Consider the following 26,922-nt stretch of genomic DNA (forward strand, 5'->3'; position numbering starts at 1 on the left):
ATAGATGGATCTGTAAAATGTACCACGAAAACTCTTTCAAAACTTTTAACTAAACTCACAGCTGTCAAAGAGGGTCTTCAGTCCTAACTCAACACCCCTGACTCCCATAGTGGTATTAATTCAATGTGTGTCCTGAAAAATTTGAAAAATATCCTGGAGACCATTAATTCAGCATTATTATCAGATTTTAATAGTATTAAAACCTATAATTTTTCAACACTGTATACTTCTATTCCCCTTACTCAGTTAAAATCCCGACTCAAAAACATTACACATCGTTGTTTCTACAAAAAAGATAGTACACCTAGATACAAATAAGTAGTTCTTGGTAGAGATTCCTCATTCTTTGTAAAAAAAATGTCTTTCAAATACACAGAAGATGATTTCAAAATGCTGGCATTTTTGATCGACATCATAGTGGACGCATTTTTCAACAAACGGTCGGTATTCCTATGGGAACAAATTGTGCTCCTCTAATTCATTCTTATGAGGTTGACTTAATTGCTGATCTGATCCGAATGAGAGAATATCGTATAGCTTGATCCTTTAATCTCAGTTTCCGCTATGTAATAAGTAGATGACGTATTATTTTTAAACAATCCTAATTTTGGGGATTTGATATATCGCATCTACCCCCAAAGAACTTGCGATAAAGGATACTACAGACACTGTTAAGTCAGCCTCATATCTTGACCTACACTTAGAAATCGATGGTAAAGAAAAACTATTGACCAAACTTTACGACAAACGTGATGATTTTTCTTTCAGAAGTGTCAACTTTCCTTTCATTTGTGGCAACATCCCTTCAATACTTGGAAATAAAGTTTTCATATCACAGCTCATGCGTTATGACAGAGCTTGCCGTAACTACGCATACTCATTGTAATGCGCTAGACTTCTTACAATTAGGCTTCTGGAACAGGGTTATGTTGATACAAGATTGAACTTAGTTCGAATTTCCTCTGACCTTGCAACCCTCCTCTATTTTATTTGGATATTGATATGTCGGGTTGGGGTCAGAACGATGTGCCATACAAAAAGTTGGAGATTTAGCGGTACCGCGGAGTATTGCCTTTCAACCGCTTGTAACGACTGTCAAGTTGAAATTGTGCATGTCACACCTACCTAGTTCGATTCCGAAATCATTTTCCTGTATGCTGATACCAAATATGCTACAAAAATTACATTTATTATTGAAGTTTCGATAATTTTCCACGAGAGACCCTGTTTTGTTGACATTTTGAACCGTAATAGAGAGTAGGCGGAGCTTGTTACCTTTGGAACGGAACGGAGCAGAAATGGTAGAATGCAATTTGTTCTCCACAAACCTACCCAATTTTTTGTAGGATTAGGGAGAAACAAATAATTATTCAATTAAGGCCTAATCTTAACCGGTGCATCTGGCCATGCTCCCAGTTTTTAGTGGAGTCCGAGTTGCTCATTTTCTTTTGTTACTTCGTATGTATGATATTAGTTACTTTATGTTTTTTGTTGTGTATATCTGTTTCCCATGTCTGGTCTTTGTCCCTGGATTGCATTCTTTTGATTACCGCTATAACCTTGGTTCTCTTAATTACTCTTTCTTCTATCTCAGTTGATGTGACTTTAGGAAGTTTGGTGATAGTCTGATTCCAGTATATTGATTCTGTCCACAAAGGAAATAAAATGTTATGAAACGGATTGAAGAAACATCAAACAAAACAAAACAAAAATAGAACAGCAAAGAAACATGAAAAAAAACAGTAAAAATGTTTTATCTTCCAAGTACAACAAACATAGCACTTTTCAATTTCAAAAATAATAAAATACTCCCACAATGCTTAGTCAATAAATTATTTATGTTAACTCAATTCTTAAGAGAAAATCAAACATATACAGATGCTAGTAAATTGTTTTGTAGTGGACAAGTTACATATATCTTTGTAGAATACAATTTTCAATTTTTGCAAAAATACTTATGGTAAAACTTGAGATGACCCTGTTATATATTTTGAAAGGGCATTTAAGTAAAAGTTTACTTATAAGTACCATTTGCCAAACAGGACAGTATTGATTTACAATGTGTACTGATCTATATCAACATAGAAATGACAAGGGAACTATAAATTGTCAAGTATGTGCTTTGCATACGTCTTCTGACAAACCTATCTCCCAGGAATTTTTTTTCGTAGACAGTGGTGTAGTCAAGTTCCATGTAAGGAATATATAAGTGATTTATTAAACTACAAACATATATACAGTTGGTACGGATCTTAAGTATTTTGACAAATATCCCAACCTTTTAGAAAAATATCTGGACTTCAATGTTTATAGTCTATTAGTTGAGTAAAGTGGATAATTAACTATATGTATTTTCATTAAAGCTCTTTAAAATTGCATTTAAGCGTAATGAGTAATTATTGCTTAGGGTAATTTTTTTTATTATTGAATGAAAAAAAATATTGTTGAAGCCTTGTCTTTACCCCATGTTATTAATGCTTATTACATTCAAGGAAAGAATAAAACCAAAATAGTTACCATGGTTACTGACAAAAATATATCAATTGCTGGTAGTTTCAGAAGTAAAAAATGAAATATAGCGATTTATTATTTAGCACCATAATATTTACTTTAAGAAGTTAGACTGGCGTTATGATAGGGTTTTTGCATAGATATTTTGAAATATGTCCAATGTAAAATTGGAGCTACAATACCAGATCATTCGATTTTGAAATGTGAAAGGTCTATCTCAGAATACTATGAAGTCAGTATAGCTTGCGAACAAAAGGAAGCCCATTGTAATACTATTAAACGGAAACTTTCATAAATATAAAGTGGAAAACATCCAAATTGGATATTTTGTTTACAAGTGACAGATGTAGAATGGCGTGGCTGATTGCAATCGAGTTAAATGAAAGTTTTCAGGAAGGACAATGTGAGATACATACATTATATAACCAAATCTTAGATACCTTGCATACTGAAATGGACTCTAAGCTATATATAGCTAGGTCTAAAGAGAAGCGGGACAAGGCAGCTTAACAATCGAAATAGCTTTCTATAACCATACTGGAATGAAGATCTACAAGAACTTTTACGAGTAGTAAGCAGAGAAACGCTAAACACAATTTACAGGAACCAAAGCCGAACAACAAAGACTTAGACTTGAATTCGCTTTTTGGCGAAAATTCTTTGATAAACATATTCGTCAGACAGAGCGGCGATTCAAAGCGGAATAGCGAGACAATCACCTAAATAATCAAAACCCAAAAGATTCTGGAAGGAGACGAAACGACTTAGGCCAAAATCATCTGCAAAGAAAGTGTCAAAATACAGGATGGGGCAATCTCTCATGCTATACTTGAACAATGAAGAGAACAGAATGCATTCCTGTATTCGCAGCAGATAACTTCAAGGTCGATGAAACAACGATTACAAACTTAGAAGAACTGGCATTAAAAATGGAAAGCCGATCGACAACTCATTAAATGATAACTGAATAGAGACATCACTGACGAAGAAACAAAAAAGGCCATTTCTTCATTGAAGCTTGAGAAAGCCGTCAGCGTTGATAACGTCCCTAATGAAATATTGAAAAACAAAAAACTTGCTTATTGTACTCTGTAAGTTATTCAATGCATGTCTAAAGCGAAGGACAGTACCGACTCAATAGATTAAAGCATAATCTGTCCTATCCTGAAACAAGAGAAAGACCATAGTGATCCTTATGGATACGTAAGTATCAGCTTGATGTCCACTGTTGCTAAACTATTCAACTCTATATCAGAGTCAAGACTAGTGTCGTTCTTGAATCGGGATCAAATTTTACACGAAGAACAAAATGTATTTAGCAAGTTTCGTTCTTGTATTGACCACATTCACTCCTTAATTGTAGTCTTCAGAAATTGAAAAATTTTGAAAAAAGACACATTACTCTGTTATGTGGATTTTTCAAAGGTGTTTAACTCTGTCGATCATGCATTTCTGTGGTAAAAACTTGTAGCGAACGAACAATTTATCCAAGTAATTAAGAATATGTATTCCGATCTAAGGAGTTGTATAAGGATAAACGAACACTTATTTGATTGGTTTTTGGTAGAAAAAGGAGTACGGTAATGTGACAGCTTATTAGCGCCTACGCTTTTCGCACTACTCCTTAACGACCTTATTCCCGAAATAAATTCTCTAGTATGTGGTATTACTTGGGAAAACAAATATTTTCTCAGCACGATCTTTTATGCTGATGGCATTGTTTTGATTTCCAACTCGGAAGAATGTCTACAATCACAATTAGATAAACTTGGCGAGTGGTCGACGAAATGGAAGCTTCAGTGAATATTTATAAAACGAAAGTACAACATATAAGAAAGCCCTCGAAACCCTGCAGTGCGTTTCAGTTCAAAATATGCAAATTAAAAAATATAAATCAAATATACTCCAAAATACCGCTATCTCGGATTTACAGTTACGGAGATTCTTGACAATAAAGCATCGGTGGAAGAGTTGTCACGGCAAGCAGTCGTGCTCTTGGATCTATTGTTTCGAAATTTTTCAACGTAGGTGGTCTGTATTGTGATACATTCACTAAATTATACGAAAGTACCGTCATATCGATTTCGGATTACGCCTCAGGTTTTTGGGAATGTAAACCCTTAGTTTTGTTGGCAAGACTTCAGAACAAAGCCATTCGGACACTGGAAAAACTACCCCAATACCAGCTCTCACATGCAAAATGGGTTGGAGTCCACCAAATATTCGAACACGTACACAAATGGTGAAGCTTTGATATCGTATAATGGGCATGCATCGGGATAGAATTCCATGTTTTGTCCTCCGTTGGAACAAAGCAGTTTCTAGAAATCATGTAGTACATTGACGTAAAATTAATAATGGGGTAATGGGTGAATTTGATCTGCAGGCAATGTTAAATTCTAGCAACACAGCTGGACTTAGTGGGAAATTCGTGTCTAGACTGCTTAAATGGGATATTCGTGTCTAGACTGCTTAAATGGGAGATTCGTGTCTAGACTGGTTAAAAATACGCTAATACAAAAAACCAATCGACCTGGAGGACCAGTGTCAACGAAACGCCGAAGCTCCATACTTACAAACTTAGTAACATTTTTTGTACAGTATTACCTAAAACAGAACATTCCACGAAAATACTGATCTCAGATCAGTATTATAAGATGCAGTGTGTACCAATTAGAATTTGAGAAAGGACGATTTTGCGGTGTGCCATTTGAGAAGCGACTATATAAAGAATGTAGCCTTGGAGTCATTGAAGATGAAACACTTTTTATGTTGAAGTGTCCATGGTAATCAGGACAGCACGAAACTATGCTTAGAAACTTTGAACTTCGCAATAAATGTGACATGTCTAATTTATCTGACATAGATAAACTCAAACTTTTGCTAAGTATCGACGTCAAATTTGTGTTAAAATTTATTGACGACTTTTGGAAACCTAGAATAAAATCAGTGCAACGTACAAACTGTTGATAATATTCCTTTCTAATACTACAATTTAAAGATAGGGAAAAATGTTACTCAAGATAATTTAACTGTGCTCTTAATCAATATTGTTTACAATAAAACAAAGTGCCTCTGAATGCTGGCTGGCTGTAATTGAATTCATGGTTGTATAGAATGTTAAATCAGATTGCACTAAAAAAAAGTTAACACACACACACATGTCAAATTTGCGAAGCAAATGTGAAGTCGTATATAAGTCTATATTTTATATAGCCTAACTGACCGAGTGGTCTAGGGCGCTGGACTTTGTGCAGGCAGTGTTGCCATAGATGTCACAGCGGTACGAGTTCGAGTCCTGCGGAGAGATCGGCCAAAAAAATTGGCTTTGCAAATTTGACAGTTGTAATATCGTTGGGAATTGTTTTTAGACACTATATATATTGAAACTTTTGAGCGAAAGTGAGATAACATTTCAAATATATTCATTCTATATTATTTTATTTTATAGCAAAGCTTATAATTTTGTTCAGATGTCTTTTTGTTATTAATAACTCATGATTTTACTGGTTTATATGGACAGGTGTAATATGGGAATTTAATACACAATTACTTATGGTTGCTTTCTGTGGTAAATATTATGGTGCTATACAAAATGAATGATAACATATCATATACTGTTCACTTTATTGTATGTTTTTCAAGGTCATACATCAATAATATTTGGAAACTTTATAAGAAGGAATAAAGTACTTCATTTTGTACATTAACAAGCATCAGTCATGTCTTGTCAGTGTCTGTCTTGTTATTTTATTATTGGGAGCATCGTAGAATATGCTGTACGAAAACAAGTGAGGAGTTCTAAGTGCTGTGCAATACATGTATATTGCGATGCCATACAAGGCATGCACGGTACTGTCTGATTGCAAGGATTTTTATAAAATACTCAAAATCTAAATATAGGATTAACCATATTATCAACCTATGAATATCACTGCAGAGAATGATATAATTTCTCCCTGTTTTCATATTTAAATCTCCTCATGCTAAAGAATAAGGACATCACAATATAAAATAAGATGTCTGACATCCAAAAGTCACTTAGAGACAATTGTGTCATTGGAAGCAGAATGACATGTGTAAATTCATATGTAGTCAATCATAAGACAACAATAATGTATGTTTACAGGTACAGCTGTAGTATTGAGAGATAAAGCAGCATTATGGACTGATGGAAGATATTTTCTCCAGGGAGAAGATGAGCTTGACTGTAACTGGACTTTCATGAAGGGTGGTAAGTAAGTTGGTTTAAGAACACCAGTGTTGCCTCGAACTTTTTATACCCAAGTTTGGAAAGAGAGGGGTACACATTGATGGTTGGGTCAGTCCTTCCATCCATCTGTTAGTGTGTTTGCTAGCACATTTTTATACCCCTCCACCGGCAAACAAAGTTTGGGGGTATATAGTAATCACTTCATTTTTCCGTCCCTCTGTCCAACATTTGATATAAACGCAACTCCTCCTGAACCCGTCATGACATTTTGATGCATTTTTTTTTTAAAAAGTTGGGTATCATATGTAAATGTACATGAAGGAATACAATTACTGTCGAAGGACTCCTAAGGGAAATAATCTTAATTAAGGGTTAAAAACATGTTAAGCCTCGTAAATGCAAACCTTTCTAAACCACTCAAGGGATTTTGATCAATTGTAGATGTGCATGGAGGAATATAATTACTGTCATGAGAATCCAAGGGGAGAAAATTCAAATTAAGGGTTTTACATGTTAAAATCTTGCAAGCTTGCTCCTTCTAAACCACTCAAGGGATTTTGATAAAATTTTATAAGAAGGTTTGATATCATATGTAGATGTGTATAAATGAAAATTATTACTGTTGAATAATGACACCAAAGGGAGATAATCCAACAAGTGTTTAACATTTAAGTCCATTTGGAGATGGGGGTATTCCCTTCGTAACCTTCCTCACAGTATTAATAGTTCATACACCTTTTTGTGCAATATTTGACATTTGACCACATAGATTGAACATTCTGGGTTTTCTCTGTAATTAATTACTGCAACCACTTGCCATGATTGTACATTGTACTCCATTTGTTTATGACCAAATAACTTAATGTGTATGTCAAAATAAAACCATTGATGCCTTTGGTTAAAATCATGAAATTCAGAATGGCTTAATTAATTTGAATTTGATCTTTATTTATATTTTTAATTTTTTAGGTGAACCTGGCGTCCCAACTATGACAGAATGGTTAATATCTAACCTAGGACCAAGCAGTGGAAAAGTTGGAGCCAGCCCATTCTTTACGGGCAGTAGTAGGTGTTATTATTATTATTTTTCATTAGAATGTTACACAGATAGATATTGTTAAAGATACTGAAATTCACAGGTATTGAACTTCATGTGAAATTTATTTTTATTTTCCGTGCAACTCATGAAAATTTACTTTACATGCATTTTATGTGTAAAATAAATACAAAATTCATGTGGAAATTATGTGAATAGTTTTGCTTGTGTTGTTAGAAGATTTTAAATGTTTGTAGATTGATGTTTATATGATCTATGATTATTATTTAAAATCCCACTCGTGATAAAAATGGGAATGGTAATTGCATTTACCTTATCAGTTTGTCAATGAGTTCCTTCATAAACTATTTTGTCTGTCTTTCGCCGGACATTAACTTACTGACTGACATAATGTAAAATTAGATAAAACAAGGTACAAGGTACTTTGAAAAAAATAAGCAATAATTGCTATAACCTCAGCAACAAGGCTGAATTCTTTCATATACAGTCATGTACATGTATCTTATTATTATGTGTTGTAGTTTCCTGCAAAGAAAAAATAATATAAAGCTATTTATTTGTGGAATTTTGTTTCATTAGTTTCTCAATTGATTTTAAGTCATCATTGAAGTACCAGTCTCTGTATGAAGCAGTCAGTGGGATAAACATGGTATGAAATAATCACTTTAACAAATCAAATAGTGGCCATTTTAAATAGAGATGTATACAGTGCCATGTCAATGGGTTTTTGGTATGCATGTTTCAGATTTGTCCACTTTTGCATGATTTTAACGAAGAGTTGTTAGATTCTACATGCAGTGACCGGGCGGAATAATTGATAAGACTAATTTTAATTAAATTGTAAAAAATAGCTTAAACATGATTTACTTTTCAAAGTATTGTGGTCCACAATTTATATCTGGTTAAATATTGCAGGTGCTTGGCAGAACATGGAGAGTACATTAAAAGAAGGATCAGTAAATCTGACACAAATCACAGACGATCTAATCGACCAGATCTGGACGACTGGTAGACCAGCTCAACCTAATAGTACTATCAATGCTTTACCAATGGAATATGCAGGTGATACTTCTTCCTTTCTATCAGATAATACCAGCCTTGTTTTGTTTTATCATTAACATATCCTTGTTTTATATAATCTAAACAGCCATATTTTCAGGGCAGATAACTTTTTAACTGTACACTTAAACATAGCATTCATCCGAGGTGTACACCCCCCTTTAATTTTGAAAAAAAATTGCATGAAATCTTAATTTGTCGCAAATTCTACCCGTAATATTTTTCTTGCTTTGCTTTGCCCAGCCTTTAACACTATCTACACCCCTTTCACCTCAAATCCTGGAATTTGCCTCCCCCCTGCGTATGACTTTATTGGCAGGGATGATGACCACTCTAGTTGAATGTTAAAATGTTGTATCTATTGAATATAAAATTTTCTTTTCTGATGTTAGTTATTTGAACTACTATTACTCATGTTTCTGTTCCTCAGGAAGGAGTTGGCAGGATAAAATAGCAGATATGCGTTCAGAAATGACTGATAAAAAAGTGGATGTTTTGATCATTACCGGTCTGGATGAGACAGCATGTAAGTACAGGTGTACATTTATGAACAATCTACTGCCAGTAACATATTTAATGAGGCAAAATAAAACGACTGGATTATTTTGGTTATTGCAAATATAAAGAAATAATGTTTTCATTAGAATGTCATTTTTAATGGTATTGAGTATTAGTTACCAGTCTATTGCACATATATGAATATAATGCGGGCAGTCTTGCAATGGATGTCACAACGGTATAAGTTTTAGTTCTACAGAGGAATCAACTAATAACGTGTTTTACAAATTTGATGTATATATATATTGAAGATGAATGTTGTTGTCAACATGCATTTCCATACTTTAGTATCATATTACATTGTTCCATAACGTCTATTACAGGGTTGTTTAACTTGCGAGCCAGTGACATTGCCTTCAACCCATTCTTCATTTCCTATGCCATTATAAAGGAAACAACAGTCAGGTATGTGATATGCATGTATCTCATAGATGCTAAGTCTCCCGCTTTCAACAGGAGCTTTCTAATATTTCCTCATAAGTTTAACAATCTCCCGCTTTTGTGCCTGTGTCCAAGTGGGAGATTTATCCGCTTGAAATAGAAATTTTTCTTGTCTTATTCAATCTTTTCAGCTTGAATTCGTAATAAATTACTTCAACTGTTATCAAACATCGTGATCGCGAACCTGTGAGAAAGCATTACTATTGTTGTTATGTAAGGAAACATTATGCTTTCGGGGGCTGGTGTTTCACGAGAAAGATTCACAATGAAATCGAATTTAAGTTGAAATAAGTTTTATAGCTAAACAAAAAGTATGTTGCAAAAAAACAATACCTCGGCAAATCTTCTACTTTGTAAAAATATTTTTCGAGTAAAATCTCCTGCTTCTGGGTGTTCGAAGGATAACACCTATGATATATCTGCAACTGATTTCCATGAGTCCCTAGCTTCAGGGGCGGATCGACGCCCCCGCCTGAATCCGCCCCTGAGCTTGTTATATGTTACTAGTAGTTTTATTGTTCCCTGGAGGTATGAATGTTGTTAGTTAGTTCTCTTGATTTCACATTATAGTTTACAATGGAGAAAAACTACTTCAGGATTCGTGTTATGGATATTTTGCTATTTTACCGTAAGTTTACAATGTAGAAAAACTACTTCAGGATTCGTGTTATGGATATTTTGCTATTGTACCGTAATTAAGTTTTAAATGTATGAGATTATGTCATCTTCTTGGTCATGTTTAAAGTACTTGTAGCATTTATAACTGGTATTGTTCTAGCATGTAGGTCAGATAAATTGAATTTCTAATTAATTGTAAATTTTTTTAAAGACTTTTCCTGAATGAGAAAGACAGGAAGCTGACAGAGACCCCGTCTGATAATGCTACTACACAGGTCCTCTATAACCACCTGAACACAGGGAATACAGGGTTATGTTCTAGTATGACTGGCCTATGTGTAGAGGTTTGTTTATAATGTATTAGCAATTGCCAGATAAAGCAAGAAATTTGTGAGACAATGTTTCCTAGTAATACCCGTGCACCATGACTTTTGTTTATTGTCAAAATTTAAACAGAGTTTAAACAGGAAGTTATTGTCCTGCAGGTCCAAAACCAATTTGGTATAAATTTAGTGAGTATTGGTCATAGTCTATTTGGTTAAATTATATTTAGACTTAACGTTAATATAAGTGTCAAAAAATAATGTTTTTTTTATATAATGTGATATCAGTCAACTAGACTTTTGGCTTTCAAGAAATAGACAAAATAGAGTGATAAATCAGAAGTGATTTTATGTACCAACTATAACTATATGTACATTTAATTGAATTAAAGATGAGTCTAGATGAGTTAACAAATAGCTAACACGGACTAAAGATTCATGTGAGTCATTGTCATCACTATGCATTCATAATCTGTCATTATATGTGATCATCTGTATTGCTTAACTTTTCTGTAACCATCTTCTCACCTGAAGCTACCTTGTGAATCGTTACTAGCACCGTGGTTTTTTTTTTTGGGTATCTAATTTTATAATTATGTTACAATGTATTTTCTTGACACTGGTTCATTCTGCCAGAAATATGATTTTTTAACTGTGTTTATTACTCCTCAGGTAGTAGATTATTCCACAATGCTGACTGAAGTGAAGGCCATAAATTCAGACACTAACATTGCCAATATTTGGGTATCATTCCATTGTAACTATGCTATATATTCTGCTTTAAGTAATAAGGTTAGTGTGAATTGAATGCAACTTCGGTATTTATTCTAGTCGCAGTCAAAAATAGGTATGGATTTCATTTCAATGTTGTTATGCTATTTATTCTGCTCACTGTAAGAAGGTAGGTATCGGTTACTTTCCATCTCAGCTATGCTATTTATTCTGCTCTCAGGAATACGGTCAATGTGGGTAACATTCCAGTGTATTTATTCTATTTATTCTGCTCTAAGGGATAAGGTAGGTATGGATTTCATTCCAATGTAGTCATGCTATTCATTCTGCTCTCAGTAAGAGGGTAGGTATGAGTAACATTCCATTGTAGCTATGGTATTTATTCTGCTCTCAGCGATAAGGTAATTGTGGGTAACATTCCAGTGTATTTATGCTATTTATTCTGATCTCAGGAATAAGGTAAATGATAAATGTGGATAACATTCCAGTGTATTTATGCTGTTTATTCTGCTCTCAGTGATACGGTAAGTGTGAGTAATTTGTTATTTATACTGTTCTCTGTAAGAAGGTAGGTATGGGTAACATTCCCTTGTATCTATGTTATTTATTCTGCTCTCAGGAGTATGGTAAGTGTGGGTAACATTCCAGTGTATCTATGTTATTCATTCTGTTTTAAGTAGCCTGTTAAGTACTGGTATGGGCCATATTTTTTTATGATTTTTGCTCCACCATTTGTCTAAGAGAGAAAAAAGTAAGTGTTATATTAGAATTTATAGAAATAGTTTTTTACTGATCTGAATTTGATTATCTGCATGTTGTCCATGTGTTTCTTATGAAATTCTATTTTAAGAATAGACTTCTCTTTAACTGTTTTGGAGATATATTGGTTTGTAATTGGGTTTTAAATGTCTCTCCCCCCCCCCAAAAAAAAAAAATCAACTTTTTAATGTTTGATCTGATTTTGCAAATAATTCTTATTTATAAAAATTCCTTGAAAAAATTTATAAGGGGGCCAAAGTGCGTCCACTCCTAAAATCAAACGTTCTTTTATATTTTGTCTGATTTTTAATTTTTTTAGATTAAATCCTCTTCAATATTCCTGCCGTATATTTCCAATCAGATTTTAGACTTTTTTTTTTCTTTTTTTTTTTTACAGTTTTTGAGTTATAAGGAGCCAAAGTGGGCCTTTCCCAAAAACTCATCTTTTTTTTTAAATTAAATTCCTCATCAATATTTCTCCTTTCCATTTTCAGTCAATTTTTCAGATATCTTTTATGATTTTTCAAGTTATAAGTAAAGTTGGCAATCTTTAAAAAATCTTTTATTTTTATTTTTAAATTTTAGTTCAATTTTATTTTTTTATTTGATTCCTCGTGGATCTTTCATTTAGATTGCGGAATTCTTTTACAGTTTTTGAGTGCACTTTGGGGAAAAAAGTCAGTTTTTAAATATTTTTGTCCTAATTTAAATTTTTTATCAGATTCCTCCTGAAAATAGATGATAGAGTTATCTTCATATATGATCTTTTTTTTTAGGGGGGATAAATTTAGATAGCTTAGATTTGAAGAAAAAGTAATAACAATACATCTACTTGTACAACATTTCTTTATATTTTCAGAAAATTATACAATCCAACACCCCAGCAGCCTTACAGAAAACCAGGAAAAATTCTGTGGAACAACAAGGCATGAGAAATTCTCATGTAGGTATATTTATTGATGGAATTGAAAAAAAAATTACTTACCGTAAGTGAAAAAAATATGGATTTATAGGTGAAATGATAAGAGATTTTATTTTGTTTCCTAATGTAAATCATGGACTCTGCCATTGGTTCACCAGAGAGGGACATTTTCAAACTTCAACGTCTCTAAAACTACTGAATGGAATTTCATGAAATTTCAAAATGCTTTATCTTACTATGCCATTGTGCAACTGTTATTATTTTACCCACTTGGTTGACTTATTGGGTTCCTATATGGCTTCTTTTAATGGGTCAGGGCTATCACCAAGTAATCTATACTCAGTTTTTTTCCTACTTTATAGCTCACCTTGCCGTAGGCCATGTAAGCTATTGCCATCGCATGGCGTCCGTTGTCGTCGGTCGTCGTCTTTAACAATTTCTTCAAACGTCTTCTCCTCTGAAACTACTGAATATATTTGCATGAAACCAATAATGACTTTTTCTTAGAGTATCCTGCACAAATTGACCATTTGGGTGTTTGATCGGTTAAAAAACACGACCGCCTTTACAGAAAATAGAACATAGGGGTCAGATAGCAGATTTTTGCATATAACTCCAAAACCGTTAGGTTTAGCCAAATTCTGTTGTGGATAAAGGTATTTAGTATGACGAGATCTACCTGTGGTCAAATTTTGGTGAAAATCTGTTGACCCATGTTGGAGTTATTGCCCTTTTTGACTTTTTTTGCTGTTTTTGATGTTATTACTTTCAAAAATCTTCTTCTCAATACAATACAATACAATACAAACTGCGATACTGAATTCAATGAAAGTTGGTATTTTTGTTTTGTAGGGTATTCTTAATAAAATGACTGTTTGAATTTATGATCGGTTAAAAAACATGGCCGCCGTTACGAAAAATATAACATAGGGGTCAGACAGCAGATGTTTGCATGTATCTCCAAAACCGTTAGGTTTGGCCAATATCTTTCAATTGCTGAAATATCCTTATTATAAGGCCTACAAAAGTCTCCAGGGATCAAAGTTGTCAGACGACTCCATGTAAGGGTTATTGCCCTTGAGAGGTGAAAAATGACTTTTTTTTACAGTTTTCAGCCTATATCTTGAAAAGATATATCTCGATAGATAGAATGAAACTTTCAATTGCTGAAATGATTATTATAAGGACTATAAAAGTTTCCAGAAATCAAAGTTGTCACACGACCATATAACAGTTATTGCCCTTGAAAGGATTTGCCGGGTTTTTTTTTTGCAGTTTTCAGTCAATATCTTGAAAATTATAAAAAAATAGAATGAAACTTTCGATTGATGATATGATCCTCATGATAAGTCCTACAAAAGTCTTCATGAAGTCAAAATTGTCGGACATTTTCTTGCTGGAGTTATTGCCCTTGAAAAGCAAAAATTTAACCAGGTGAGCTATTCGACTCATGGAAGCTTCTTGTTTAATTATTTATTCTGTATTCTGTCATTCTTACATTTAGTTATTTTAAATATTTTGATACATTCTTGGTTATTGTAATGCCTGATGAAAATGCAAAGGACAAAAGAGAGGCTAAAATGTGCAAAAAGCCAGTAGTAGTTCTTTTCCAGAAATTAAAGTACATATTTTTTTGGGAGGGAAGTAATGTCAAAATGTACAAGATAACAAGAGAATCATTCTTTATTAAGCTTTACAATACTCAACAAGTAGGGTTGAATGGAAAATGTAAGTATTAAAAATGGGCTGATTAAAAATTGTAAGTTAAAGATTAGACAGTTTTTGAATTTCTGGAACAGTTGAGTTCAGGGGTTTATTTGTGTCATTCATATCGATGTATGTCACATTGTTTATTTTTATATGTTGGTAGTTTTTTTTGCAACTCAGGAAGAGGGTCAGATATATATCGCAATTTTTTGTTAAAAGATTATACTCTATCAGCAGGGGTATTTCTCAGATTCTGCAGTAGTAGAGGACAGCTATGTTGCTGTCTCTTGTGGTCCCATAATTCGTAAATGCAGGGTAAGTTTTTAGATAAATTTCTTATATTTAACAAAATATTTTTATTTAATTTCTTGCAACTTCTTTTTTCAGATCAGAGATGCTGTTGCCTTGATTAAATTTATGGCAAAATTAGAGAAAGAGGTAAGAATATCATAATACTGAGGTGCTTAAGTTTTTAAACAAATTATGTCTGGTATGTCTTACGAAGCTGAAAAGGTATCAATCACACAGTTCTGTGTTTTCTAATGTTTTCTTATGATATTCGGTCACATGTGGGAAAACAAATTTAAAAATCTTTTGTAAACAGGAAAATTTTTGTGGTAGTTTTTTGTTGGTGTTTTGAAAATTACAGTGACATCATGTTTGTGCAACAGTTGACATTCACTTCATAAAGTGAAATTTTAAAGCACATTTTTTTTAAATATTTCTTTTATTTTATAAAGGTAAAGGAAGGTAAACGATGGACTGAAGTATCAGCTGCGGCAGCCTTAAGAGATCAAAGATTGTAAGAGCTTAAAAAATTAGGGAATGACTTTGCAGAAATATTTATATCTCTTTTGTATTTGCTTAGTTGAATCTTTCATCAACTTATCTATTTGTAAAAGTTGAGTTGTAGATATGATAACATTTCTAATGTTTAAGCGTCAAATTTACTCATTGATGTTTTAGACTAACACAGACATTGTTTGTTTATAGTGCCATTTTTATGAGCAGAAAGGACACATTCTTGAAAAGGGATTGAACACAATTTTTTGTAATACCAACAGGATTTATCATTATTTATTATTTATTAAAATTACCTAGAATTTTACAAGTCATTTAGAAAACATAAAAAGAAATGGTTTGATACTGAATACGCAGACTAGGTACTGCAATACCTTACGGGTGCAATGTCATTCAGAAAACATAAAAAGAAATGGTTTGATATTGAATACGCAGACTAGGTACTGCAATACCTTACGGGTGCAATGACAACATCAAAGTACAGGAGATATTTCAAGCCAATATAACAATAACATAAATGTAATGAATTTCTTTGACAAAAATCCAAGACGGGTCATCGCCACTATACGTCACATTATAGATGTATGATGTCTCCATAGATGATCTTCATCCTTTCATACAAAAAAACTCTTGGACTTCATCACATTCAGATTAAACCCTATTCTTTACCTCTCACTCTACTACACTTCATTTACAAAGCAAGTCTTGACGCTCCTGTTTCTGAGCCTTCCTCATCATTAGCTAAACCACTTGACTGTTCTTGCAAAAACTCTCCATTCAAATATGATCCGTCCGGTCACGTCATTACGGGAGATTTAAGCGTCATCGAAAACGAATCTCTCCGTAAAGTCCTTTCTAAAGGTCCCAGGTACCGTGAACCACGCTCCATTAATTGGAATTTTCCTCTGAAAATAAACCTAAATTGATGAAACTTTGAGGTAGTTATGGCATGATATGTAGTTATGCATATAACCAGGAATGTATGATTCATTAAACTTTGAAATGACGGCGACACTGGTTTTTGTATGTAACTTTTTTTTAATAGTGAGAGACCCTCGCACTACCCTTGTTTTTGCTCCTACATTCTCTTTAACTGGAAATTCTACTTCCTCAATTGATCTACTTATCTCAATATATTTGTAGAAATGGTTTTAAAATGCTGTCTGGAATGCATTCCTATTTAGTTGAGACTTGTAATTTTTCAGGTTTAATATATAAATCTCAACTGTACATAACTTGTTTGTTGACTTTTCCATTTCTAGATTACAGGCAAAGAGTAGAGGTCTCAGTTTCTCCAGTATATCATCAGTGGGTAGTAACGCTGCTGTTATACACTATCGTGCCACTAATAACACTGACAGAAATATGACAGTAGATCAAATGTACCTTATAGATTCTGGAGGACAATATCTGTAAGTTTTTTTCCAATTTCAGTAAAACAGAGCATAATCGTGGATTAAGTTTCCCAAGTATTTCCGGTAGTGGACCTAATGGAGCTGTGATTCATTATTTTCCAACACCAGCAACTGATAGGGAGTTAAAAGTTGATGAAATGTATTTGTTAGATTCTGGTGGACAGTATTTGTGAGTTTAAGAAATAGCATGTCTGTAGCCTCACATGTGCAAAACTCATTTGTATTCACAATTTCTGCATGTGCATGTAACTTTCATGACTAATAATTTTCTATGGTTCTCTTTGTTTTTCTGTTTACCAGCAGAAACTTCTTGATTAACAACTAATTCATTTTTCTTAATACAGAAAATAGGTTCATATTACAGTAGCTTTATAAACTGGAATAATCTGATAATTCTTTACATGCTATTATTACTGGTTTGTATTTGGAGAGTTTTTGATCTATATATAGAAGTATGCTACATTGACAATGCATGATCTTCTTTATAAACCTATGCTATAGTTACTGGATTATATTTGGAATGTCTGAAATATTTTATAATTACTGCTTTACATTTTAAATGTGTGATCTATCTATAAAATCCTGCTACATTTATCTGTTTGGTCTATATAAAGAACGATACTGGTATGAAGTAGATCTCTTTGATTATCTATACTCTGTTATGCATGTTTAATAATGTAAATGTATTTGTAACTTAACATGACACTTTTGTCTATTTAGATTTCTATGTAGTAGTTCATCTACAAATCAGAAACATTTTTACGGAGCTTTTTAGTTTTATGAATGGACAAAATCCGTGTTTTGTAGTATACATATTAGGCCTATCTCACTTTCAATACATTGGATTATGTACAGAATTAGACTAGGAATTTTCATGGGATGAAACATAGCCAAGCGATTGAATTGGTTTCTGTATCAAATTTTGATGTAGTTTGCAGTCATTTCAGAATATATGTTTGTATTACAGAGATGGTACAACTGATGTGACAAGAACATTTCACTTTGGTTCTCCTACTGCATTCCAAAAAGTAAGTCCAAACCTCACATTGCAAATGTACCTTTTTCCTTAAAAAAAGTTAGTTTAAGCCGAATGGAAAAAAATGGTATATTTTACTTTTGTGTTTCAGTTGTCCTTTGTTTTACTTCAGGTTTGGATATATTAAAAAAAAGTTTATATACCCCGCCACACAAAGTGGTGAAGTATTATCTCATTCCCTCTGAGAAGGTGCATGTCCATTTGTCTGTCAGTACATTGATGGTTTTCAGAAGAAAACTAAAGAACAGATCAACGATGTTCTTAAAACTTTCTATACACATTTGTTTAATACTATACATATTAAGTTCAACGTTCAGCAAACCCCATAACTTTGATCTGACTTTGTAATTTGATTAGTACACATAACATTCTAGAAACTTTTCAAGTTTTCAAGGTCATACTTGAAAGGTTATGGCCACCATGTGATTTTGTTGGACGTGGCTCCTTATTACAAAAAACTACCTTTAAGATATATTTGAAATACGAATAAGCAGGCAGGTTTTTAAATCACTAATAAAAAATTTAAAATTGAACCGAAAAATGGATAAGGAGCTTTGCAAAGTGCAGCATGTTGATACTCTGTTAATTTGGGGCAAGTGAGAATTCGGTATTACTTAATGACAAACTTAAGAAGCATAGAGCTTACAGTTCGTTATGGGCACAACTGGTTCCAATACAATATAAAACAAAATTTGTATTCTATTAAAGATAAAAAAAAAAGTTCTACTTTAAGGGTGCTAATCCAAAAATGTTGCCTTCGATTCCTGTAACAACAAAAAATGTAAGAGATGTAATTCTAATAGAAAAATGCATGCGGGGATTTTCATGTGGAATCTAATATAGACAATATTTAATCTAATCAAAAGTAAAAAGTTGAATTTTTAAAACATGGTTGAAAAATGTTGGCAGAGCTCTGCATAGGGAATTTTTTTTAAAAATAAAAATCGGACCAAAAATATAAAAAAGATATTTTTCAGCCATGGCCCAATTTCTTACGCCTTTAACTCCAAAATATTTAAAGTTAAAGTCTATCCTGAAAATATTTTAAAGCAAAAAAATCAAAACTGAGTTGGATAAAAACTTCATAGACAATAGAGTCCTTCACCGTGACCCTAGGAACAATGTGTTAAAATTTCAAAAAGACCGAAAATGTTTTACCAAAGTTACTGTAAATAAACATTAATGGATGCCAACAATAATAATGACAGAATGATACCACAATATAACCATACAAAATTGTCAGTATAAAACTCACTTGTTGTATCTAACTTTAAACTACAGTAATTATGGGCTGTTGAACACTAGTATTTATATACATGTATCAGGTTGATATAATCTTTTAGGAATGCTACACTAGGGTATTGATAGGACACATAGAATTCATTAGGATGATTTTTACTAACTATATTCATGGTAAGTTAGACCACACAAAGATTTGTATTGGGTTTTTGGGCCAGCTTGTATTGTACACTAAACTATAACTTTTTTCTGTCTAACAAGTAACAAGAAAGGCCGAGTAGTTCCAATTTCTTTGGAGAATGCTATTTGGATTGTGAACACAGTGTATGTAAAATGATGTTTACCCGAAATGCAAACATGCATTTTTTGCTTAACATATAAAGGATACGAATATCTCTGGAAAGATCGATATACATTGGTTCCATTTCACTGCAGTCTTTAAAAAAAAACTATGTTCACTTATCCAAATAACTTATTCATTGAATATGTATTGTTCTGAGGTTCCTTATTCAATTAGATTGTTTATTCTATATATATTTTCTCCTAACTTTATTCTAAACAGGAGTCATATACACGAGTATTGTCGGGGCATGTAGAACTTAATAGAATGGTATTTCCTAACACTTTGTATGGTGAGTCATGTTACTAACAACTGGATAAAACTCATAAAACTTCTCAATGGAAATCATAAAAGTTCTCAATGGAAATCATAAAAGTTCGATTTCATACTTAGTCTGCAATTAAGACTTTTCACAGAAGATCTTCAATCTCTAATACAAAAACATGTACTGGGAACAAAATTGGTAGTACTTGTACTTCCTTAATACATTATAATGCATTATTATTACAGTTTGTCATTTTGATAAAAAAAAAGTGTTTACAATGAGTTCAATTCTCTTTTTGAATACTTAAATTGAGAATATGTAAATTGTGATGGTTGCCATTGCAACTTTGCCATGTAAGCATTTATATCTTTCTATTTACACCATAGTCACCTCTTTCATCTGTTGACAAGTATTTTCTGTTAAGTGTTAATTCATCTTATGTAATGTGTTAGTCTTAAAGTCTATAAATAGACTGGAGTGGTCAATATACCTTTTCATTTGAGGAGTTTCATGAGCCAGAATTAATATGTAGTTATGTTATGTTATAGTTAATGTATTTTTATCTCTTCATTAGGAGTGTTACACTCGAGTTGTAATGGGTCAAGTTGACCTAGCCAGATATATATTCTATAAGGGGCCTTATGGTCCTTATGGTGAGTCTTGGCATGGCTAAGTTTTTTTTTTGCATGGTTTTCCTAAAAAAATGGTTCAGTTGATTTGACAGTCTGTATTATATCCCCACTCAACAAGTAGTTGGTATAAAGGAATCGCCTTTTTGTATGTCCGTCTGCCCGTCATTCTGTCGGTATTCCTTCCATCACAATTTTTTTGACACCAAATGAATAAATTGATTTTAAATTCGGTATGTGGCTTTAAATAGATAGGGCATATGTTGTAAGCAGTATTTTATTAACTTCCTGTTTAATGGTACTTTCCAATTTTTATTTCAAATTTCTTAAAAAAAATTGTTATCAATTAAGGAATGGACAGTAGGGCGACCGCCATGCATTGTCCATGCAATAATTTGAAAAATATATATCAGTCTTTTCAAACATAACTGTGTTGATTCCTATGAAAAAAATGAAGGTCAAGTTTTATTTTTACTTATATTTCTTTTGTTATTTCCAAGTGTTGCGAAAATATGATAATTGTCGTTGCAATAACTCTATAAGTATTTGGCAGGCTCTTCTGAAATTCAATTTTTAACAGAAATAGGGACTCTCGTTGTTGTCATGTTTGTGATGCTACTTATCAATCATTGATAGCTCCTTGCAAGGCAAAATCCTGTTTACTGTCGATTTGACAGCATCTTGTTCAATATATGGAACAAGTTCATGTTTGTCAATGTGAAATAAAATATTTGATTTACAAGCATAAGAATGTAATTAGAACTCGCAGACCATTCTTTATGATTAATAAATATAATTGTTGGTTGCTCAAGTCATGATCTGAAACATAAACATCTGAAAACTTGGTTTCACCCAATAACACATGGCTATGCTTTGCATTTTGTTTTTGCTGTACTCCTTTGTATGTAATCCAGTAATTTATTTAATTGCTTCAGTTTTTAAATGGTACCATGCTCTGTACAATAGGTTAGGATATAGTTTTGTGTTTGTCATACTAAAAACTTTAAAACTGATGTAACCAGCTTTTCATTCAAGTATTTTGGCATTTAGAGTGGTGACTGGTAGGTTGGCTCAAAGTCTGAATAGGGGTGTCTGAGAAGAATAAAACAAAATGTAGCTCAGTATGTTCATTGTTCTAGAATTTTTGTTAACTTTCATGTTTCCATGGGAAAACTCAAAGTGATAATTAACTTTTCTACGCTTGAAATTCGCTTAAGTAGTAAGGGAAAGTAGAGCATAATATACAACTTTCAAACACAAAAATTGCACTTGCCCTTAGTGACGGGTGTCAATTAGTTGAATGCTGTTTTTGCCTATGGACTAACTATATTGATGAACGACAAACAATTGCCCAAAGAATCAACGCATTCCTTAACCTTTGATTCCTCTTTATTTCATTATCAACATTTTTTGTTTGATCAGTTTTTTTTTGTTTTTTGTTTTTTGTTTTTTTTGTTTTTTGTATTTTGTTATTGTTTGTTAACGATTATTGTGCATCCTTCCTAGTAATGATAAATATTTTGCTGGGGAGAACATATTAAGTAGTATTATTTAAATGTTTGAAATAATTTTATATTAGCACATATAAGAAAATATAATATCTTATCCTTATTGCTTAATTCATTCTAACTAACAACACATTATCTTGAATCTGAGGCTTTTGAAAATATTTGACATGCATGTACAAGCAATTTAGTATAACTTTAGGCATATCCTGTGCTTAAGAGAGCTTTTCCCCATATATGGGCTTAAACTGTTATTGTTTGTTATTCAATTTATAGGACGAGAAATTGATGCGATTGCTAGAAAGGCATTATGGGAAGTAGGTCTTGATTATCGTCATGGAACTGGGCATGGTATTGGAATGTACCTGAGTGTTCATGAAGGTAAGTTGAAACAACAGATATATCACTTCATCAAGGAAGAATTTTTTTTTTTTTTTTTTTTTTTTTTTTTTTTGGTTAAACATGTCAATAAAATGGAAACACATAAAGTATTTAGTAACAAAATAGAAAAAGACGGAACAATACATTACTAATTTAACAGCAAATGCATACGTCTCCAACAGGGGGAACATCTCTCTAAGTTCAATTATAAAAGTTCTTTCATTATACCTTACTGTGTATCAATATTTTTTTAAAAATAATTTTGCTTTTCTGTAAACGAAATGATTACACCAAAATAATTTGAAAAAAATAATTATGAGTTTGTGATAAATATTCATAGTATTGACATTGTATTTCAGGTCCAGGTAGAATATCCCTGTCACATGCTAGTTTTGAGACGGATGAGAAGCTAGACAAATACATGTTCTTCTCTGACGGTAAGCTCATAAAACAGATAAAAATGATATCATTTTATTTTAGAAACTTGACTAATTCAAGAAACTGTTTTTTTTTTAAATTTTATTTAATGATGTTTTAGGTCCTTTAAAGTTAAATTATCGGTTAATTTCATTGATATGGCGATAAATAAAAGGCATTCCCAGAAGGGATTAGTGAGCACCTGAGAAACACGTGACTTTGAATGGCCTTAATGGCAGTTATATATATGACAACAAGCATCCTTGTTTTTTATGCACAGGCCCCAGTGCCACAAAACTTGAAAAATAACTTAGCACTTAAAAATTCTAAACTACATTTGAGTTATCAGTTTAAAGTTTTGATACGAGTTACAATGGACTAACATTATACAGATTAGCATAGGGGCTGAGTAATTCATTACAACTTGAAAAAATAATCCTAATGAACTTTGACCTCAGTCAGACAAAAAAAAATAATACTGGACAAACACTAAATTCAAACTCCGATGTAATGCAAGGATTTCAGTTCATTAATTACTCAGATTGAAGTGTGTTAGGGACTTTGAAAATCTCTGGATTGATTGACAAAAATATGGATAAAATAAATAAATACCACAGACAATGTTTTTAGAACTTAAGTCAGTGCCAGTTTCAAGGACTATTTTGGTGTTCTGGAATTACCAAAACATACGGCATATGTATCTACTTAAGAAGCATCGATTGTTTGGTGGCTTTTCTGCATATATCGAGAAAAACAATATGACCTAATGACACCAATACTGGAAAGTTAAAATGCTTCCCAACTATAAATTTATATCGAAGACATTTGCAGAAAAAAATCTTACCTCTGTATTATGTGTACTTAATTTCAGAGCCTGGTTACTATGAACCAAACCAGTTTGGAATCAGACTTGAAAATATCGTCATGGTAACAGAGGCTAAAACTAAGGTAATCCTGACTTTCATACTACTTTTATTCTGTTTGACTATTGAACAGTATCTCTAAAAGTGAAAATAATGGGATGAATAAGTGGAAAGAGTGAATAACCACAATATGACCAGTAAGAACACAAAAATTTAATGAGTGCAGAGTTTAATCTACAAATGTTATTGACACGTGTAATTAATTAATATTTTATAATTCACGATAACGAATTGAATTCTTGCTATTTTCATTTTTATTTTAATATTTTAATGTATTTCACAGAAATATAACATTTTTCAGCCATTCTATGTAAAAACAGCTTCCCTTAATTCTTTCATAAAATAATCAACCTTTTATATCCCACCACATGACATGGTGAGGTATAATGTGATGCCCTCTAAAAAGTTGTGTGTCTCTCCTTCTGTCTGTCCCCAATGGTTTCCAGATGCTAATGTTATTTTTTGTACACTTTGCACAGTTGTTAAGTATCATAAAACACAGGTTAATTATAATTTTTAACAAAATCCAAAATACAGTTTTCAAGTAAGGTCATTTTAAATATTATGCCACCACCCTTTTTTCACCATTTCATGCCGGGGTAACCGAATGTGCTATTAATACTATATTTCATACTTGCTTTTTTTACGGTAGTGAGAAATAAACACATTGTTTGTATATATATACATATATCTGTTAATGAATCCAATAGAACCAAATCTTATGAAAACCATGTTACAAGGATAAAATTTCTTGTCATGTAGTTATGTAGCCTAAATTAAATTTTAGAATGGAGGGAACCTTCGCCGTAGAACAAGTAAAAGGAAATCTTAATGTATATTTTTTACATCCTGAAAAAAGGACTAAAGGTTAATCTTTTCTGTCTGTCCTTCTGCCTGTCCACTTTAATTAGCTATAAATCCGTAATTTTAAATTAAAGCTACTTGGACACGCTAGTTACCCAATAAGTGGTCAAGAACTGATAGGTCAAGGTCACCCTGATATGAAACCGATATTTGCTAAAAAAAAAATTCTGTAGTATATTAGGACTTTAACGCTGTCCTTCTTCAAAATGATATAAGAACAAACAATAGGATTGATACATATGTACGTTGTGTTTTAAGCAAATACCCTACCTCACTTGCTTTTGTTACTTTGTATGCATTATTTTAGTTACTTTTTTGTTCTTTGTTGTGTATGTCTGTTTTATCTACTGCGTATGGAGTGTTCATATCACAACTCATACGATATGCCAGAGCTTGCCGAAACTACACAGACTTTTTGTATCGCGCTAGAACTCTAACAAATAGGCTTCTGGAACAGGGTTATGTTGTTACAAGATTGAAGTCATCACTACAAAAGTTTTATTGTCGTCATCATGAACTCGCGGATCGTTATGGTGTATCCATCTGCATCATGAAAACTGATTTATTCAACGGGTCATAGATTTCCTTTCCTCGTTTGTCTATCCCGGACTTGACTTTTTATGAGCAACTCGGCGGGTGTTTCTAGAAAAACAGAGGACGCTAACCCTACCGGTGCACCTGGTCCATGCTCCTAGTTTTTAGTGGAGTCCGAGTTGCTTATTTGCTTTTGTTACTTTGTATGTATGATTTTAGTTACTTTATGTTCTTTGTTGTGTATGTCTGTTTTCCATGTCTGGTCTTTGTCCCTGGATTACATTCTTTTGATTATGATTACCGCTATAACCTTGGTTCTCTTGATTATTCTTAGACTACTTGACCAGCAAGAAAACATTTTTTAACCTATGTTATAACTTAATGCTTATTGTATACAGTACAGATTTATGAATGGAACATACCTGACCTTTGAGACGATCACCATGGTACCATATGAACCTCATCTGATAGATTATTCTCTACTCAGTCCTGAACAGGTAAGATTCATAATGACGTATAGCAAGAACCCAGCCCTGAACAGGTTAGAACCCAGTCCTGAACAGGTAAGATTCGTAATTCATTACACTTAGAAAACATGTTTACCAATGTAAAAATAAATGAATCCTTGACTCGAAAAGTTAGATTCAAAACACTTTATAGGTTTCTGTAAGATTTATTTTAAACATTAAATAATTTTGCATACACATTTATTTGTTATCACTTGCAGCCTAGTTTTGATTTTCAGATTGAGTGGATTAATAACTACCACAATACAGTCCAGACGGTGATTGGACCTTTACTTACTGGAGATGCTCTTGCTTCTAAATGGCTCAGTGATAGGACTACTCCAGTACAAGTTCCTGGGCCAACAGGCAGTGGACATCAACTTATGACTAGCCCAATCCTACTTTTATGTATTTCTTTGACACTGATAGCTTTTAAATGATCTGATTAGAGAAGATTTTATATTGTCACGATTATGTATTGATATTTTTGTATTTATATTGTATAAAATTATTTGTATATTTTTGATTAGGTTGTAAAATATTTATGATATTCATAGTTCTGTTGACATAATAAAGTTTTTTGCTGATGACTTTCACGGCAATCATAATGTAGGAGAAATCAATGAAACCAAAATTCTAGCGGAAATCGAAAGAATGTAATCCATGGACAAAGGCCAGGCATGGAAAACCGACATGCAACAAAGAACACAAAATAACCAAAATAATACATACAAAGTAACAAAAGTAAATACATAAAAAGTAACAAAAGTAAATGAGCAACTAAATGACTCCATTAAAAAACTGAAAACATCCTCTGAATATGTCTAACTCTGATTAATGGATGTCATCTTCTGTTCCAAAACAGTAAACTTTATTTATGAAAACTACAACCAACCAAGATCAAATATCACTCCACCTGAAATTAATCATTAAAGAGTAAACAAGTTTTTAGCTATACCTTACAGTGATAGATCTATAGAGAGGGGTCCAGGCTATATTTTGTCACATTTTATCACAGACTAGGTACTGCAATACCTTACGGGAGCAATGACAATATCAAAAGTATAGGAAACCTTTCAAGCCAATATAACAATGATATAAATGTGATGAATAATGTGACCAAAACCCAACACGGATAAGGAGTCATGGCCATTGCCACTATACGTC

The 26,922-nt window shown here is 32.7% G+C and overlaps 1 protein-coding gene across 4 annotated transcripts in view; it reads left to right on the forward strand.

Annotated features, from left to right (window-relative positions):
- The window catches only part of LOC148614854 (xaa-Pro aminopeptidase 1-like), a 42,598-nt gene extending 16,253 nt beyond the window's left edge, over nucleotides 1-26,345 (forward strand). Inside the window, exons 5-22 of one of the 4 annotated variants that reach the window (XM_088589282.1) lie at nucleotides 6,641-6,745; nucleotides 7,694-7,789; nucleotides 8,697-8,843; nucleotides 9,271-9,366; nucleotides 9,722-9,803; nucleotides 10,669-10,801; nucleotides 11,453-11,572; nucleotides 13,131-13,214; nucleotides 15,288-15,338; nucleotides 15,641-15,702; nucleotides 16,964-17,113; nucleotides 18,084-18,144; nucleotides 20,571-20,649; nucleotides 22,407-22,511; nucleotides 22,871-22,948; nucleotides 23,800-23,876; nucleotides 25,648-25,746; nucleotides 25,995-26,345. In XM_088589282.1, coding sequence (XP_088445408.1) covers nucleotides 6,641-6,745; nucleotides 7,694-7,789; nucleotides 8,697-8,843; nucleotides 9,271-9,366; nucleotides 9,722-9,803; nucleotides 10,669-10,801; nucleotides 11,453-11,572; nucleotides 13,131-13,214; nucleotides 15,288-15,338; nucleotides 15,641-15,702; nucleotides 16,964-17,113; nucleotides 18,084-18,144; nucleotides 20,571-20,649; nucleotides 22,407-22,511; nucleotides 22,871-22,948; nucleotides 23,800-23,876; nucleotides 25,648-25,746; nucleotides 25,995-26,195 — 1,826 coding nt within the window. In that variant the 3' untranslated portion in view covers nucleotides 26,196-26,345. Of the gene's footprint in view, nucleotides 1-6,640; nucleotides 6,746-7,693; nucleotides 7,790-8,696; nucleotides 8,844-9,270; nucleotides 9,367-9,721; nucleotides 9,804-10,668; nucleotides 10,802-11,452; nucleotides 11,573-13,130; nucleotides 13,215-15,287; nucleotides 15,339-15,640; nucleotides 15,703-16,963; nucleotides 17,114-17,135; nucleotides 17,286-18,083; nucleotides 18,145-19,953; nucleotides 20,024-20,570; nucleotides 20,650-22,406; nucleotides 22,512-22,870; nucleotides 22,949-23,799; nucleotides 23,877-25,647; nucleotides 25,747-25,994 lie in introns of all 4 variants that reach the window. The other 3 variants (XM_088589281.1, XM_088589285.1, XM_088589283.1) reach the window with 3 other exon arrangements.
- The last annotated feature ends 577 nt before the right edge of the window (nucleotides 26,346-26,922 follow it).

Source organism: Perna viridis, chromosome 6 (genome assembly GCF_037379345.1).
Source record: "Perna viridis isolate PV_CMFRI_1.1 ecotype Kerala chromosome 6, ASM3737934v1, whole genome shotgun sequence".
Lineage (NCBI taxonomy): Eukaryota > Metazoa > Mollusca > Bivalvia > Mytilida > Mytilidae > Perna > Perna viridis.